This window comes from Lemur catta, chromosome 10 (genome assembly GCF_020740605.2).
Source record: "Lemur catta isolate mLemCat1 chromosome 10, mLemCat1.pri, whole genome shotgun sequence".
Classification (NCBI taxonomy): Eukaryota; Metazoa; Chordata; class Mammalia; order Primates; family Lemuridae; genus Lemur; species Lemur catta.
In genome coordinates, this window is record NC_059137.1 from 21142550 (window position 1) to 21159835 (window position 17286).

The window sequence follows — 17286 nt, forward strand, 5'->3', positions numbered from 1 at the left end:
GATAGGCAGAAGATTTAGCTTTCTAATTTGGTCTATTTTGAGACAATGTTTAGAAGGAGTTGAACATTTAATCTGTCTTTTTTATATGAACTGTACTTAGGGTAACCAAATAATTGATGAGTGAAAAGTTTCTGTTTAGAAAAAGAGGCTGGGCACGGTGGCTCATGCCTGTAATCCTAGCACGTCGTCCTCAGGATGCCAAGCACCCTGCTCTGGAACGAGGCTGCCCCAGGTGATGCTTTCAGTCTATGCCTCCAGAGACTAAACGCTCTGCTCCAAAGGGTTGGTTCTCCTCATCCTCATCCTTGTTCTCATCCTCATCTTCATAGTCAGAGGCCTGAAGAATCCTCAGGAATTTGAGCTCAGGGTTCCAGCTTCCTCCAGACATGGAAGCCTGGGCTTCCAGCACAGGCTCCACTGGAGCACTAATGTCCTTTTCAGTAGGTTCTGTTCCAGGTGATCCAGGACCTAAATCAGCCAATCCAGGACCATTAATTGCACCTGTGACAAATGGAGGACAGAAAAGAAAAGACTGGGGTGTTCTTTAGGACCTCCCTGAAGGAAGACTGTGCCTTCAGGGAGGTAAACTAACTATCCTGGTCAACACAGGTTCAGCTCTCCCTATCCTCAGTCATTTACTAAGGTTCCTCCACCCTAATTACTTACTTTCCGTACGGAGGCAGAAATTCACGTAAGTCTCAGAGTAGTCCGTCTTTGGTCTCTCTGTGGAATCCTGAAATTCATTGGGGTAAGTGTAAGGAAACTTGAATCAAAACATTAGGAAACTAAAAGGATTTTTCTAAAAGATGCTTTTCTCATAGAAATTAATATCTAAGACAGGCCTCCTGGGACTGAAAAGAAGCTTGTGTCACATGTTCTTTGCCTTCCAAGCTGCCCAGATGAAGCCAGAACCTACTTCTTGCCATTCGCAGTGGTCTACTTAAGTAGAGCAAACCACCTCCAAAGATGGCTGCCAACACTTCCTCCCGTTCCTGCATGCACGTGCTATTGCTCACATCAAGAGATGGAGTCTATTTCCTCTCCTCTTGAATCTGGCTGGACCTCTGACTTTTTTTGGCCACTAAAATGTGGCATAAGTGACCCTGTTTTAATTCTAGGCCCATCCCTTAAGAAAAGTGCTTTTATGAGACTACTATACCATCAAGAAGCCCAAACAAGCCACATCAAGAGAACTCAGGCAACTTGGCCAACTACCCCAGCCCAGTTGCATTAAGTGACCTCAAGCAAGACAAGAATAACTGTCCGGTTGATCCACAGAATCATTAGAAATAACAAATCATCATGGCTTAAGTTTTGTGGTGTCTTGTCATATAGTAATAGATAACTGAAACTGGGTCCTAGCAAAGGCCCTGGTACACTCTCACCTGTTTCAAGGTGGCACCTTCTAGCTCCATCTGCTGCTGCTGCTTCATGTCACTTTTCTGACTTGGCAGAGTTCTGTGACCTAGTGACCACAAAGCCAGTTCAATCCTCCTCCTATTGGCACTTCATATCCCATTTTGGGGCTTCTAGTTGATCCCTAGTCTACCAGTGACTCCCCATCCAGGACAAGACAAGACCTTGGTGGCAGGTAAAGGGGAGTTTGACCTTCTTAGTTCTATTTGAGATTCTGTTCACCTGGAACTGTGACCATATATATTACAGAATTAGAGATTAAGGTAAAGTATGTGTTTAAAGACCCAGGACTCCTCCAAGAAACCTACGGTGTGGGTCCCTGCACGTTATAGCAGCAAAAGAAACCCTAACTCTACCTCTTCAGTTTATGAATACTCCTCTTACGAGAATGTGACTCATCTTTTTGCACCATTCCTAACCTACCCACATTGGTTTCTGAAAAACAAGCAAATTTTTAAAAAGCTCTAGTTTTACATTTCTTTTGCATCAGCTGCTTCCCCAACTAGTCTCTAAATGCATGCATTCTTTCCTTTCTCAGTCTCGCTTTCTCTAAACAAACATCTTCTAAGCTGCCACTAGAGATATTACGCCAAAGGACAGCATTTCTATTGGCTTACTACCAGCACCGGTTCTCACTTTAGCTGCACGCTGGGAGCACTGGGGAACTTATAAAAAACTGAGGTTCTCAACATCAGAAATTGTGACAATACGTCGGGGGGGCAACCTGGTATTAAAGTTTTAAAAACTTCTCAGTTGGTTTCAGTGTGCAGTCAAAGTGGAGCATCACTGACCTGGAGGATAAAGGTCAAATGTCTTTGCAGTCTATATAAACCCCTACCTACTTCTTTAGCTTGATCTACCACTCTCCCTTAAGTACCCAACCCCATAGCCACACTGAACTGCTCAGTGTTTCCTAAGCAGTCAAGCTCCTCCAAGATGCCTTCGCACAGGCTATTCCCACGTCCAGGAATTCTTTTCCATGTCAGGAAAACTCCCACACACATTCAAGATCCAATGCAAAAACTGTCTCTTCCATAAGCCTGTCTCAGCTCAGTGAGGACGGGCCACTACTCTAAGAACATGAATCACAGGGGCACCCAGTCACGCAAGCAAAACTTTTCCTACTGGAGGCAACAGGAAGAGGAACAAAAGGCACCAGAATGGAATTTAGGGGAGTGGTAGTGATCAGTCTGGATAGGATGCTAACCTTGGACATGTCACCTCCTGCCCTGGGCCACAGCCCTGATTCTGTCTACCTCCCATGTAAAGGGCAAGAACCTTCTTAGAGCGTGGGGTGGCATGAGGGCCTGTGGCCCAGGGGGCTGAGGCGCCTGCCGCCTGCTGCGTACCAAAAATAAAAAGATTTTTAAAAATTTTTTTTTAAATATTAAAAAAAAAAAAACCTTCTTAGATCTTCAGGTTAGAGGACATAGTTGGTATCAGAGAGTTAAGTGGGATGGTAAGGAAAGCAAAAGGGCAACATCCTTTTCAGGAAACATCTCGCCTGAGCCCTTCTAGTGCCCCAGGGCTGGAGAGTTAATTCTGATGATTAAACAGTTGCTTCCACATTAAAGTCAGCAAGGTCCAGTCTGAGTAGGGCACAATGATCTTCCAAGGTTATGGGGGATTCTTTTTCCCTCCCTCCCATTTTGTACTCAAGCTGAGAAATGTCAGAGGGACAGGGGTAACTATATCCCTCAGCTCAGAACATGATAAGGACTCCAAAAAGGGGAGATATCCATTCTCGTCTCCAGCATGAGCATTAGAGGAAAAGGACTGCCTGACAAGAGTTGGCTACCTGCCTCTGGAATGAGGCTAGACAATGTGTTGATTTCAACCTGAGGCTCCAGAGACACTCTAGCTTGTCCAGGGAACTGGGAGCCTTGGAGCTCTGCTTACTTGGAATTCTTTTGGGCTCTAGTGAGGGGCCCCCAGCTCTTCCCTGCCTCGCTGGACAATGGGCCCTCAGGGGTCTTCTCTGCAGTAACCTGGGCTTCCTCCTGTTCCCAATCCTCCAACTACTCTGTGTTTTCTAAAGGAGGACCTGAGGGAAAAATGACAATGACTCATGCTTATGGTCATCTCTCAAATCCCCACGCGAGCAGACATCTGGCCCAGCGGGCTTGGTTAGTAACTATTTGATGGAAGAATGATACATGGTAGACCAGCCAGACTGAAACATTCCAAGAAGAATTCTGAGTGTCTGACAAAAGCGGGTTTCAAAAGGCAGGGACTTTTCCGGCCCTCCACTATGTCCTGGGATTCTACCACCCTCTGAATTCCACCCCCAACCAGGCACATGCTCTCCTTACCAGAGAGAGGATCATAAGCGATGGCAGCTGACTGTTGATGGGAAGTTCTCTGGCTCCCTGGACCACTCTTGGCTTTCTTTTTAGCCTCCTAAAACCCACATGAGGAGGAAATGAATTAGGACTTTGAGAAGTGAAGAAATTTTTTTCAGAAAGAGTCTAAAAGAAGGAATTAAACATCTACAACTAGACAGGAACTTTATGTCTATAACCAGAGAACAGGGAGACTCCCTCACACCTCTCATACGTCCCTGCCCATTCCAGGCTGCACCCACTTCTGCCAGTCCCAGCAAGTCCCTCAGTACCACTCTACCTGTTTCTTAGTAGGTGTTTTCACCTTCCTCTGTTGCTGTCGCTGCTGCTGTTGCTGCTGCTGCTGCTGTTGCTGCTGCTGCTGCTGTTGCTGCTGCTGCTGCTGCTGCTGCTTACTGTCACCTGGTGACCAGAGTGCCAGCTCTACCTTCTTCTGACAGTCCCCACCCTCCCACAGGGCTGCCTGCTGGGCCCTGTTCCACAATGGTGACTCTCTCCCTGATCAGAACCAAGTGAAAGGGTGGGGGGTGGCTCCTGAAACTAGAGTTCCCTGAGTTCCACATGTGACCCCCTATGACTATGGCCATAAATGTAACTGAATCAGACCAAGTTAACGTATGAGAACCGTGGGCAGAGCAGGAACAGCACTTAGAGATCCAGCAGCCCTGGCAAATCTACCTTCTGTCTTCAGGTTATAATGCAATTTCTTCAAATATTCAGGATATCGCAATGCTGGTTTCTGGAGGAAAAAGAAGAAGACACGTTCTACTGTAGGTCTTTCCCTTTCCCCCCAAATGCATTTATTCATCTAGTTAGCAAGCACATTTTGAGAACCCAGCATTTTGTAGCACTGTACCAGGATGGTGGAGGAAGGAACAAAGTACAAAAGAAACAGAGAACATTGCTCTCCTTAAACTCTTCCTCACAGATTGGCCTTCACCTACCTTCTATAGGGCTTGGGTCCAGAGCAGAAGGGCAGAAGAGAAAAAAGGAATAGAAAGTCAACTCTGCCAGCCTTGAAGAGAGATGAATTTGGATTTCCACGTAGACCTCTTCCTCTGAGGCTCCCTAGCTCTTACCTGCAGGGTCAGGCGGTGTATAGACAGAAACATCCCAGAAGAAATTGCACTGTCAGGTCGATTCTTTTCCAGGGGAAGATTCTTTTTCATCATAGTCAACTGTATCTTCATCTCTGGACAGGGCATGGTTTTGTCTTCATCTGACAAAAGTCTGAAGGGGACAGAGACAGCCAGACAGTCAGCAACAGCTCTTCTCAGACAGTGTGGCTGAGGAGAAAGAGATGAAAAGGGCTCCAAATTAGAACCTTCCACTTTGGGTCTGAAAAGGCCTGTACCAACAGGTGCTCATTTGGTAACACCTTTCGGATGCAACTGTGATAATCAGAGCTGTATTTACTAGATTAAGTGTTTACTCTATGTCAGGCTCATGTGCTTTATACCACTGAATCCTTACAACACCCTGAGGACAGGTATTATTATTACCATTTTGCAAATGAGGAAAATGAAGCTTAAAGAGGCCAAATAAATTACCAAAATTCACAAAACCAGTTAAGTTTCAATATAAAATGCAAAGGTCATCTCACTCCAAATCATATACACCATTCTGCCTCCCGCTTATTCATAATTCATCTATAAAAAGAAGAGTAATAGTGCCTACCTCCTAGTGGAGGTTTAAATGAGAGTACATGTGATGTGCTTAGCACAGGGTGGTAAGTGCTTGATAAACGGTGGTGGTTATTATTGTCATCACTGCCTGTTGGTAAGTCTACGAATTCAATAAACAAGTAGGGTGACAGTTTTCTCCCAACCCTACTGAGGAAGAGCACATGCTTAGACCCTTCTCAGCTTCAATGAGAAGCATGTGCTCTGGCTCTCCCACTGACCTACATGTAGGTACTTACTCCTCCAGTAGGTCCTGAGGTAGCGTGTCCAGTGGGGCCCAGAAAGGCATGAAGTCTGGACCTAATTGCTCAGACAATGGTACTGGGGTCGGGGGAGGCACAAGAATTCTTGACAGTGTTTCTGGATATTGCTTTCTAGAGAGACTCAGAGATGAACCGTTTTTCTGGAAGAGAAACAATGGGAAGAACTCTCTAAAGCACTCTCTTTGAGCCCATTTCTTCCCATCAACTTTCTCGTCTCCCAGCACAACCCTAGAATGGGAATCTTGTTTTCAGACTACTCCAGTCATTCTTGCCTCCTCTGAACTATGAGGGCAACCACATTTTTCTCTCTCAGGTTCCCAACCCTATTGTTATATTCAGATCACACAGGGATTAGTTGTTTTGTTGTGTTTTTCCAGAAAGGTCATTCATTTATTCACTCAACAAACTGAACAGATATTTATTATCTAACTATGTGGCAGGCACAGGGCTAGGGATGGGGATTCAACAATGACCAAAATGGACCAACACACTACTGTCACGGACATGGCAACCTTACAGCTCTGTGACATTTACCCATAAATGGTAGAATTAGACTTAGAAGCCCAGGTCTTATAACTCCTGGTCCATTGAAATTCTATCCCATTTACACTGGAGATTAGTGTTTAATTGACCAGAAATTCCCCCTAAATACCCAACAGTTCCTCCTATTATCTCAAGGTGCTCTTCATCTCCCTGCAGGGAGGAGACAGGGAAAAGGAGTATCTGAATAGCAAATGGTTTGGTAATTATTCCTAAAGAAGGGTTTTCTTTGGTGGATTTTGTCCATTTAGGGAAATAATGGGGGTAGGGGAGACCTGAAAGGAAAACAAATGTAAACTCCACATATTAATATCATAAAGGTTTGGACAAAACATCAAACTCACCATTGCCAATTTCTTTATTTTCTTCTTCCCACGCTGGCTGGGGAAAGCATGCTTCTCAGCTAGACTTGACATAAGAATAAACACAACTTATTCCTAGACATCTTAAATAGAAGCGCCAAGGATATTTGTGAATGATGACCACGAAGATTCCTCTCTAGTCAGCACTCAAAGCACTTAAATAGAAGTGCCAAGGATATTTGTGAATGATGACCATGAAGATTCCTCTCTAGTCAGCACTCAGCTCCCAACCCAACTCAGCTGGTTGGGAGCTCAGCAGTACCTGCTGCCCAGGTCTTACCTCTAAAAAGATCCCCCATCCTCACAACTAACTTATGTTCTCAGGCAGGGCGCAGTGGCTCACACCTGTAATACCAGCACTGTGGGAGGCTGAGGCAGGAGGATCACTTGAGGTCAAGAGCTCGAGACCAGCCTGAGCAACATAGTGTAGAACTCATCTCTACAAAAAATTTAAACATTAGCCATGCATGATGGTGCCAGCTACTTGGGAGGCTGAGGTGGCAGAACTGCTTGAGCCCAGGAGTTTGAGGTTGCAGTGAGCTATGATCACGCCACTGCACTCCAGCCTGGGCAACAGAGCAAGACTCTGTCTCAAAAAAAATTTTTTTAATAAATAAAAATAAATTGGGTTCCTCATCATTCACTCAGACAATCCAGTTATTTACTTTCATAGCATAAATCCAAATTAGACATTGTATATTCAGGTGCGATTATGTTTGTGAAATCTGACTCCCCTGCATAAGGCTCCAGGAGGACAGGGACCAAATCTGTTTGCTGCTCTACTGCATCCTCATTGCTTAGCACAAAGGAAGGGCTCATGAAGTATTTTCTGCTCTGTCCTCTTCCTCCTCTTTGCCTGGGACATGGATATGACAGCTGGAGCTCTAGCAGCCAACTTAGGCCTTAGAAGCACCCATGAAACACCTTAGAAGATGAAAGCCATGGACTAAGGATGATGGCTCAGAAAGCTAAAAGGAGCCCTGGTTACTGATTATCTCATGGAACTGACATACTAGCCCTGGCTCGCCTTCTTCTGGGCTTCTTTTATATGACAAGAAATAAATCCTTGGGGTTTTTTGTTTCTTTATACCATATATATACACACACAAAATGCATATATAAAGAGGCATTCACAGGATCACTTTTTACAAAGAAAACCAAAATGAAATAAAAAGAAATTCTTAAGTCTTGACATCTATAAACAGTCACTTAACAAGAATCTGAAAGCCTCAATGATCTGGAAAGAAAAACCAAACACTTTCCCCATGGTTGTCAACATTAGCAAGCCTTTGGGCCTTCACCAAATGATTTGTCACGCTCTGCTTTGTACACAAGTCCTATATGCTATCCATTTTGTACCACTGTACTCAGATTTGGGTTGAGATCAAAGATTCATGTGCTTCACCTGAAAACTTTTTCACTAGTTACTACTAATAAGAAAAACTAATAGAAAACATTTATTTCTTAATCAAACTTTATAAATAAGTTGCGCTCTATCTTGTATGCTATTTATTGTCATGTAGAATTCAATGTAGAGAAGTTCACAGCATGAATCTCAACGTGCACTAAAATAAAATTCCAGCGTAGTAAGAGGCAGATGCAAGAGACCATGACCTACTTCTCTGCTTGGCCTCCTGCTACTTGCAATGAGGTGGCTAAAAGGGAGATGAGAAAAAGGAGGCCCGCAGAGGACAGCAGGGGTTTGTAGAATATAAAGGTCAATGGCTCTCAAGTTCTAGACATGATACTTACCTCACATACTTCTCTGATTCTTCTGGGATCCAGATTACAACCATATTGCCAACATCTTTAGAGCAGGGAAGCTGTGTCTCATTCAAATTCAACACTGAAAGCTAAGAGGAAGATATAAAGCCAACATATGGCCTGAGGTGCCAGGGTCCCGTACCAGACTAAGGACTGAATTATCATGCTAACCAAAGAGTTTGGTGGCTCAGAAGATGATAAAAAGACATTTCCTATCCCCAAAACAGCTTCATAATATTTTCAAAAAAAACTGGACTACATCATCAGATATCAGTATAGGTATTCTGAAAGAGGGGACATTTGTAAGCAAATAATCTTCCCTGCTTTCCTGTGACACTAGGGTGGCATTTAGCCCAAGCCCATCCCAAATGAGGGCGTGTTGGGGCTAACCAAGGAAAACACTACTCACCCTGCCCACCCACAACACTCCAAATACTTAGGTCTCTGCAGATAATCGACAATTTGGGAGCAGGGAAGGACTTGGTAGAGACAGAAGCAAGTTCTCTACTTTTACAGCCTGTCTACAATTATAGGCATCTATATAAATGTTAAAGTACTAACTTTTCTCACATTTAGCAATTTAGTATCCTAGAACACTAATGCTCAAGGAAACCCTGTAAATCACCTAGTCTATATTCTTGGTAGGATACAAAAAAAACAAAACAAAACTTAAAAATGAAGTTGCCCCTATGAAAAGGAACTGATTGATGGGGAACAAGAGAGACTCTTTTCCATCGTAAACTATTTTATGCCTTTTGAATTTATAATCATGTTCATGTATTATCTACCCAAATAATTTAAAAATAATCTAATCCTCTTGTTCTAAAGAGGTCAAAGAGGTAAAGTGATTTGTTCTTTTATCCCAGTCAAACCTATCTAACTGTCTCTTAGTTCCTTACACTTTCCACCACACGATACTGAAAGTGAAGCATCTCATGAAAAAAAAAAAAAAAGGCATCCAGTAGGACTGCAAAGAATAGTAAATCTGTCTTTACCATAGGTAAGTAGGAGGGTTTTTCTTCCTAAAGTTCTAATTTAGCTGTACCCCTAACTAACTGCGTGCTTTAGCAAATCACTTCCTATCTGGGCCTCAGTTTCCTCAACTGTAAGATATATGAGATAGATCATAGTAATGTTCTTCAAACTGCAACTGCAACTTACTCGTGGGTCATAAAACCTAATTTTGTGAATCACAGCCCACGCTGTTTAAAAATGAAATGGAATAAAACACAATAGGGCAGGGCACAGTGGCTCATGCCTGTAATCCTAGAACTTTGGGAGGCTGAGGCAGGAGGATTGCTTAAGGCCAGGAGTTCAAGACCAGCCTGAGCAAGAGCAAGACCCCCCACCCCGTCTCTACAAAAAATAGAAAAATTATATGGGTGTGATGGCACATGCCTGCAGTCCCAGCTACTTGGGAGGCTGAGGCAGGAAGATCGCTTAAGCCCAGGACTTTGAGGTTGCAGTGAGCTATGATGATGCCACTGCACTCTAGCCTGGGCAACAGAGTGAGACCCTGTCTTAAAAAAACAAAACAAAACAAAACAGAACAGGACAGAAAATATCAGAGTAAATGACCCATAGTTAGGATAAGGATTATTCCATGATATTTTTGTTGTAAAATCTATTTGTTACCATAGATCACAGCTTTAGAAGTTTGAAAGTTATCAGACTACATGACCTTAAGTACCATTTTAGGTCTGAAATCCCCGAATTCTAATTTCCTGATTATGAGATGACGATGTTTACCTAGTAGCTGAACATGCTCTATGTAGGAGACAGAAAAGTCTCATCTACACCAAACCTCTACAAATCAATCCCACTTGTGTCTGGAATTTCTGAAAACAACATAGCATGCAAAGTCATTAGTACAGAGCCTAGCATATAATAAGGGCCTATAATAAATAATAGTCATCTTGGGGAATGTTAAACAAAGGCAAAACATTTTATTCCCACTAGCACAGAGAAAATACTAAAGAAGTACCTTTTTAAATCTGTGACTTACTTTGGGAGATCTATCAGTACTGTTGATCAAACTTTTGTCAGGTAAACCTTTCTGAGGCCTAAAAAATGAGGGTTCCAAACATAAAACAGAGACACCAAAGACTTATTTTATTGCGATGATAAAGTTAGTGCTATGAGGAAAACCCTTCTATTTATCTACAGAAAACCTTGGGCTTAACACTTACCAAAGGAATATAGGGTCTCACTATATCCTTAAGTTTTGTTTGTTTTTCCTGGAACAGCTCCTAAACAGGTATTACACACTGCAAATAATTCACAACTATTTGTTGCATCAAACTGAATTCATAGCCTACACCTCTCTCTCCAGCTAGAGATAATTACATCACCATCAATAAAGGTTTATTATGTACCTTTAATGTAGATTCTCAAAACATGTTAAACAAAATGTAGTAGATACACATAAGAGAAAATTATTCAGCTTAAAAAGTAATGAAATTCTGATACAGTAGTCCCTCTTTATCTGCGGTTTCAGTTACCAATGTTCAACCACAGTCCAAAAATAGGTGAGTACCTATAAGATATTTTGAGAGACCACATTCACATAACTTTTACAACAGTATGTTATGATTATTATTATTGTTGTTTCTAATTTCTTATTGTGCCTAATTTATAAATTAAGCTTTATCATAGGTATGCATAGGGAAAAACATATTAGGTCACTAAGTATGAAATGTCCAATTTCCTTAAGTACTAAGTTTGACAGTTGATATCTCTGACATTTCCTTTTGACACTTCTTGGGGTTTTTTCCTATTCTGAAGGCACAGCCTCAGTCTTTCAAATGCACATTTTGGCTTGTGATTATCTTTCACATTTTTTAGAGCAATTTTTGTGAAACCATGGATAAGTAAAAAATTTGTGTTATTTTTGAATATGAGTTCCATCATGGAACCAATGCAGTGCAAACAGCTCGAATATCATCAAAGTGTTTGGGAAGGATGTGGCTAACGAACGCACAGTACATTGATGGTTTGAGAAGTTCCACTCTGATGATTTTAGTCTTGAAAATGAGCCATGTGGGTGACCTGAGACCAAGGTGGATAATGATGAGATGAAAGCTGTAGTGGAAGCGAATCCATCTCAACCTATGCGTGAATTAGCAGCAAGGTTTGATGTTACTGTTTCAACAATATTGGACCATTTAAAACAAATTGGCAAGGTAAAGAAGCTGGACAGATGGTTACCACATGAATTAAATGACTGTCAGAAATCGTCTCAAAGCTTGCCTTTCTTTGCTGTCACAACATAAAGGTGAATGATTTCTCTATCATATTGTTACGTGTGATGAAAAATAGATTCTTTTTGACAATTGCAGCACAATGGTTGGATAAAGATAAAGTGCCAAAATACAGTCCAAAACCAAATATTCATCAAAAAAGATAACAGTGTCTATTTGGTGGTCCAGCACTGGTATTATCCACTACACCTTCATGAAACCCAGTCAATCAGTTACAGTGGATGTCTACTGCAACCAATTGGACGAAATGATGAGGATGCTTTCGATTAAGCAGCTGAGATTGGTCAACAGAGACAGGCTAATCCTCTTGCAAGACTACATGTTGCAAAAAACAATGCTGCTCAAACTACAGAGGCTGAACTTGGTAAATGTCTGTCTTCCACCATATTCACCAGCCCTTGCACCAACTGACTAGCACTTCTTCCAAGCTGTGGACTACTTCTTACAAGGAAAAATATTCAATTTTCAACAAGCTATGGAAAACACCTTTCATGATTTCATCGCCACTCACACTCCAGGCTTCTTCACTGCTGGCATAAACAAGCTACCCTTAAGATGGCAAAACTGTGTTGATAGTTTAGGCGCATTCTTTGATTAATTGTATTGCTTCTTATTTACAAAACAATAAACTAAACTTTTGATTCGAAATCGGACATTTCATATTTAATGACCTAAATAGTATGTGTATATATAGGGTTCATTCCTATCTGTGGTTGCAGGCATCCACTCCACAGGTCTTGGAATGTATCCTCTGCATGTAAGAGGTGACTAATGTTGATGTTAAAACATAGCTGAACATTATACTACGTGTTATAAGCCAGACACAAAAGGACAAATATTGTATGATTCCACTTATATAAGGTACCAAAAATAGGCAAATTCAATGAGACAGAAAATAGGACAGAGATTAGGGGCTGGTAAGAGGAGGGAATGGGAAGTTATTGTTTAATGGATACAGTTTCTGTTTGAGATGATGAAAAAGTTTTAGAAATGGGCTTTTTCCATTTCCAGATGTGGTGAATGCTACACAGAGTAGTGATGGTTGCACACTGAATGTACTTAATGCCAGTGAATAGGACACTTAAAAATGGCTAAAATAGTCCATTTTTGTTATGTATATCTACCACAATAAAAAAACCATCACTTTGTATTTTCATATCACTTGCTATTTTTAAAAAACATGTAACATGTATAAATGATGAATAACGCAAAGAAGTATAAGATAAAGATCCAATTCTCAGCCTGATTTATGAAGTCCTGCATGAAGTAATCCCCTGCTTTCTCTCTCTTTTTATTTCAAAAAATTTAGGGGGTACAAGTGTTTTTCATTACATGGATGAATTGCATCATGCTGAAGTCAGGGCTTTCAGTGTACCCATCCCCACCTGCTTTCTATTTCTACTCCGGCGCCCCAGCCTCATCTCTGACCATTCTTCCATTCCTGCTCTATGTTCCAGGTACAATGAACTATTTTCCTGATACCTAAAAAATTTCCTCTTGCCTCCAGGACTTTGAATATGCTATTCCTATAGTTCAGAACTCTTCCTGCCCACCTCCCCCCTGCAACTCCCACTTCACTAGACTGCTCAACTTCAGGTCTAGGCACAGATGCCTCTTGTACAGAAGCCAGTACGCTGCTTAAGGAACCCTTTCTCGAGCTTCCATACACCCAGGGGGCATTTCCTCTCACAACACTCCTCACATCACATGGTCCCTGCTTGCTTATTTCTTTGCCTCCCCAAATAGGCTGAAAGCCCCTTGAGAGTAAAGACTCTGTCCAACACAGTGGCCCCCACTAAAATATTAACAATATTTGTGAATTGAATGACTAAATGAATGATGTCATGGCCCCTGCCTTCAAAGGGCCTAAAATCCAGTTGGGCAAATAGGACATAGGTCTAAAAATATCAGTAAGCATGCTAGAGACAATAGGTGCTGGGCTAGTTTGGAAGAGAGAGTACCTAGGGCTAGTGGCAAATGAGGAAACTCAACAGAAAATGAGGACATATTCATTTAATCAACAAATACTTATTGAGCTTCCACTATATGCCATACACTATTGAAGGGACAGGAGATAGAACAGTGAACAAAACACACAGAGTCCCGGCCCTGGTGGAAGTGATATTCTAATGAGGGGAGGGAAACAAATCAACAAAAATCACTTTAGATCAGAAGAAATGAAGAAACAAGATGCAAGGTCAAATGATGGTGAGAGTAGGCCAGGTGCGGTGACTCACGCCTGTAATCCTAGCATTCTGGGAGGCCGAGGTGGGAGGATCCCTTGAGGTCAGGAGTTAGAGATCAGCCTAACCAAGAGCAAGTCTCTACAAAAAATCGAAAAATTAGCCAGGCATGGTGGCGCATGCCTGTAGTCCCAGGCACTTGGGAGACTGAGGCAGGAGGTTTGCTTGAGTCCAGGAGTATGAGGTTGCAGTGAACTATGATGACACCACTGCACTCTACCCAGGGCAACAGCGCAAGACTCTGTCAAAAGAAAGAGGAAGAAAGAGAGGAAACGAAGGGAAGGAAGGAATGAAAGAAGGAAGGAAGGAAGAGAGAGAGAGAAAAGAAAGAAAGGAAAGGAAGGAAGAAAGAAAAGAGGAGAGGAGAGGAGAGGAAGAAAAGAAAGAAAGACGGGGCAGGTAAGAAGGAAAGAAAATAGAAAGTGGGCACGTGTGGACACAGTTCTCTGATGACCTATAGAAACTGATAAGATAGGCTGAATTGTGTCACCCTAAAATTCATCTGTTGAACGGTTTGACCCAGTTCTTCAGAATTTGACTGCATTTGGAAATAGGGTCTTTATAAAGGTAATTAAGGTAAAATTAAGTCATATTGGTGGGCCCTAACCCAATATGACTGGTATGCTTATAAGAAGAGCAAATTAGGACACAGACAAACATGGAAGGAAGGCAATGTTAAGACAAAGGGAGGGCCAGGCACGGTGGCTCACTCCTCTAATCCTAGCCCTCTGGGAGGCCGAGGCGGGTGGATCACTCGAGGTCAGGAGTTAAAGACCAGCCTGAGCGAGACCCCGTCTCTACTAAAAATAAAAATTATCTGGACAACTAAAAATATATATAGAAAAAATTAGCCAGCCATGGTGGCGCATGCCTGTAGTCCCAGCTACTCGGGAGGCTGAAGCAGTAGGATCGCTTAAGCCCAGGAGTTTGAGGTTGCTGTGAGCTAGGCTGATGCCACGGCACTCACTCTCGCCCGGGCAACAAAGCGAGACTCTGTCTCAAAAAAAAAAAAAAAAAAAAGACAAAGGGAGAAAACGGCCATCTATAAGGACAGAGGCTTCAGAAGAAAACAACCCTGCTGACACTTTGATCTTGACTTCTAGCCTCCAAAACTGTGAGAGAATAAATTTTGTTGTTTAAGCCACCCAGTCTATGGTACTTGGTTACAGCAGCCCTGGCAACCCAATACACCCCAGTACTACCACCAAATTAACCAACTCCTAGACCAGAGCAGGAATGCTTTATTTTTGTTTTCCATGGCCTATTCACTTCTTTAACTGAATTCGTGTTTTCTTTTTAATTCAGCTTTCTCAAAGTCTACTACACGAGTAAGGGAAATCATAACCCAGACTCTTGAGGCAATAGGCTGTTAAAGGAAGATTCCATGATAATTTACCTGCCTTCAAATTTGGAGTTAAACTTTGAACCACGAGACAATAAAGAATGAGCCTTAGTGAAGGTAAATTTTGATAAATGACGAGGAAAGGAGCAGGAATCTGGCACATTTACAACGGTGAGCTCTGGGAGTTTATCTGAGAAAGCAGACCAGAAGAAAACATGTTAATGTGGCCTAGAGAAAGTGAGCCAAACAGAACTAGATTAAAGACCTTGTGAGGAAGAGAACAGAGAGTGCCTAATTCACCTTCATCATCCAGGGGAATTTTGCAAGGTGAGCCTAGGATTCGAGGATGGCCTCTCTCAATCCGGCGGATAGTTGCCCAGCATTGTGGATGTTGGCAAATAGCCAAGTCACAGGTGGTTTCGTCCCATTGGCTGACATCTGGTAAGTCCATAGCTATAAATGGTTTAGGACAAAGGCCAACTCTGAAGCTTTCTAGACCTCTGGAGAAGCAACAATCACATAATTAGGGTGTACTATAATTAGTCATGCAATCCAGATCTCAATTTGGACTCAAAGTTTAAAATATTTCTATTGAACCTATATAAGTAAAGGTGGTCACAGGATAATTAAGGATTGGGTAACAAGTATGAAAACAACTCAGCATGAGGTAGAATGACAAGAGCCTGGGAGCAGATTGATTTCAGGTCTCCAAATAGTCCATTTAACAGCTGAGTGACCTGGAACTTAACCAATCTAAGCCTCTTCATTTCTTCATCTCTAAAATGAGGATATGTCTATTTCACAAAGTCATTAAAAAATTAGTTAGTGGATATTAAAAGCCATATAGTTCAAAATAAATGTTAGCAACTTTTCCTTTTCTCCTTCAGTGATCATTAGAGAGAAGATGCCACCATCTCCAAAAGGTCTTATCACATTACAACCAATGCAGTCACAGAAATACCTACATTATTTGAAGGCCTAAACTTTCGGAAGATAAGTTTCATTTTTCAATGTGCTTCAATTCCCATGCAAGCAGATAAAATACCCACCAGCAATTAATGGGTTTGCTCAAACAGCAAATCAGTAGATTTCCAGTTACATTGTAGGCCATTAACTTTTCATTTACTGGGTGTATGGCCTTGGCCAAATGACTTCACCTCCCTTGGCCTGTTTGCTTATATAAAGTAGGGGGAAGGAAATCCCTAAGCAGGACTGTAGAAGCATTCAATGAGATAATGTACTTTTATGTATGATAAGTACTCAACAAATACTATCATCTTTTCCTCTCTAGAGATGTTTCCACCTCTATCACCTTATCCCTAATAACTTTTTAAGGACAGTGTCCATGTCTTCTTTTATTCAGCAAGTTTACTGACTACCAAATACGTGAGGGGACGCGTTTTGGACATAGACAACAGTAATGAACAAACTCCCTGTTCTAAACTGCTTATAATTTAGATCAAAGATAGCAAACTATTGGCCTGGGAGTGCACCTGGCCTATGACTTGTTTTGTTTGGCTGGCACTTTGAACCAATATCTCAAAATTTAAATAGTTCATAATGTTCATACCTCTGGCTTTTAGAGATCAAAATACCTGACAACACTGGGCCCAATGACAGCTAGACAGCAATTGGCTAGAGCTGAGCTGCTCCTAACGTGTTTAGGGCAAGTCTGCTCTATCTAAGTGGAGTTCCTCCACCAGACCTTACAGTCTCTAACTGAACAGTTTCAGTTGCCATTTATCATAGTATTTGCTCTGTTGTTTCCTCCTAATAGGGAAATATTTCTCTGTAATCATGTCTCTATTGAAAGCAGGAGAACGAAAGGGCAAGTTGACAGCATGTTTCAAGGGCAAAAAGCATCAGTCCTCAGTGGTAGTGAAGATTTCTAAGTACTCAATATGAAAATAACACAACTTCCAACACCATTGCAAAATTCCGAGAAGGAATTTGACTGGAAAAGATCTACAATGAACAATTTAATGAACTAAAAAATAAATACAATTTTAACAGGGTTTGTTTTTGAATGCGAATTAACATTATTCTTAGAACTGGCTGCTTCTCGCCCTTTC

General features: G+C 41.8%; 1 protein-coding gene across 1 annotated transcript in view; it reads right to left on the minus strand.

Annotated features, from left to right (window-relative positions):
* C10H9orf43 (chromosome 10 C9orf43 homolog) overlaps positions 1-17286 on the minus strand; it is an 18332-nt gene continuing 1046 nt past the window's right edge. The window contains exons 2-14 of the mRNA XM_045563574.1: positions 15515-15714; positions 15269-15404; positions 10375-10432; positions 8358-8458; positions 6588-6624; positions 5680-5843; positions 4838-4988; positions 4429-4497; positions 4039-4110; positions 3729-3816; positions 1386-1465; positions 667-733; positions 1-501 (exon numbers count right to left, since the gene is read on the minus strand). Coding sequence (XP_045419530.1) covers positions 242-501; positions 667-733; positions 1386-1465; positions 3729-3816; positions 4039-4110; positions 4429-4497; positions 4838-4988; positions 5680-5843; positions 6588-6624; positions 8358-8458; positions 10375-10432; positions 15269-15404; positions 15515-15665 — 1434 coding nt within the window. The 5' untranslated portion in view covers positions 15666-15714 and the 3' untranslated portion in view covers positions 1-241. The remainder of the gene's footprint in view (positions 502-666; positions 734-1385; positions 1466-3728; positions 3817-4038; positions 4111-4428; positions 4498-4837; positions 4989-5679; positions 5844-6587; positions 6625-8357; positions 8459-10374; positions 10433-15268; positions 15405-15514; positions 15715-17286) is intronic.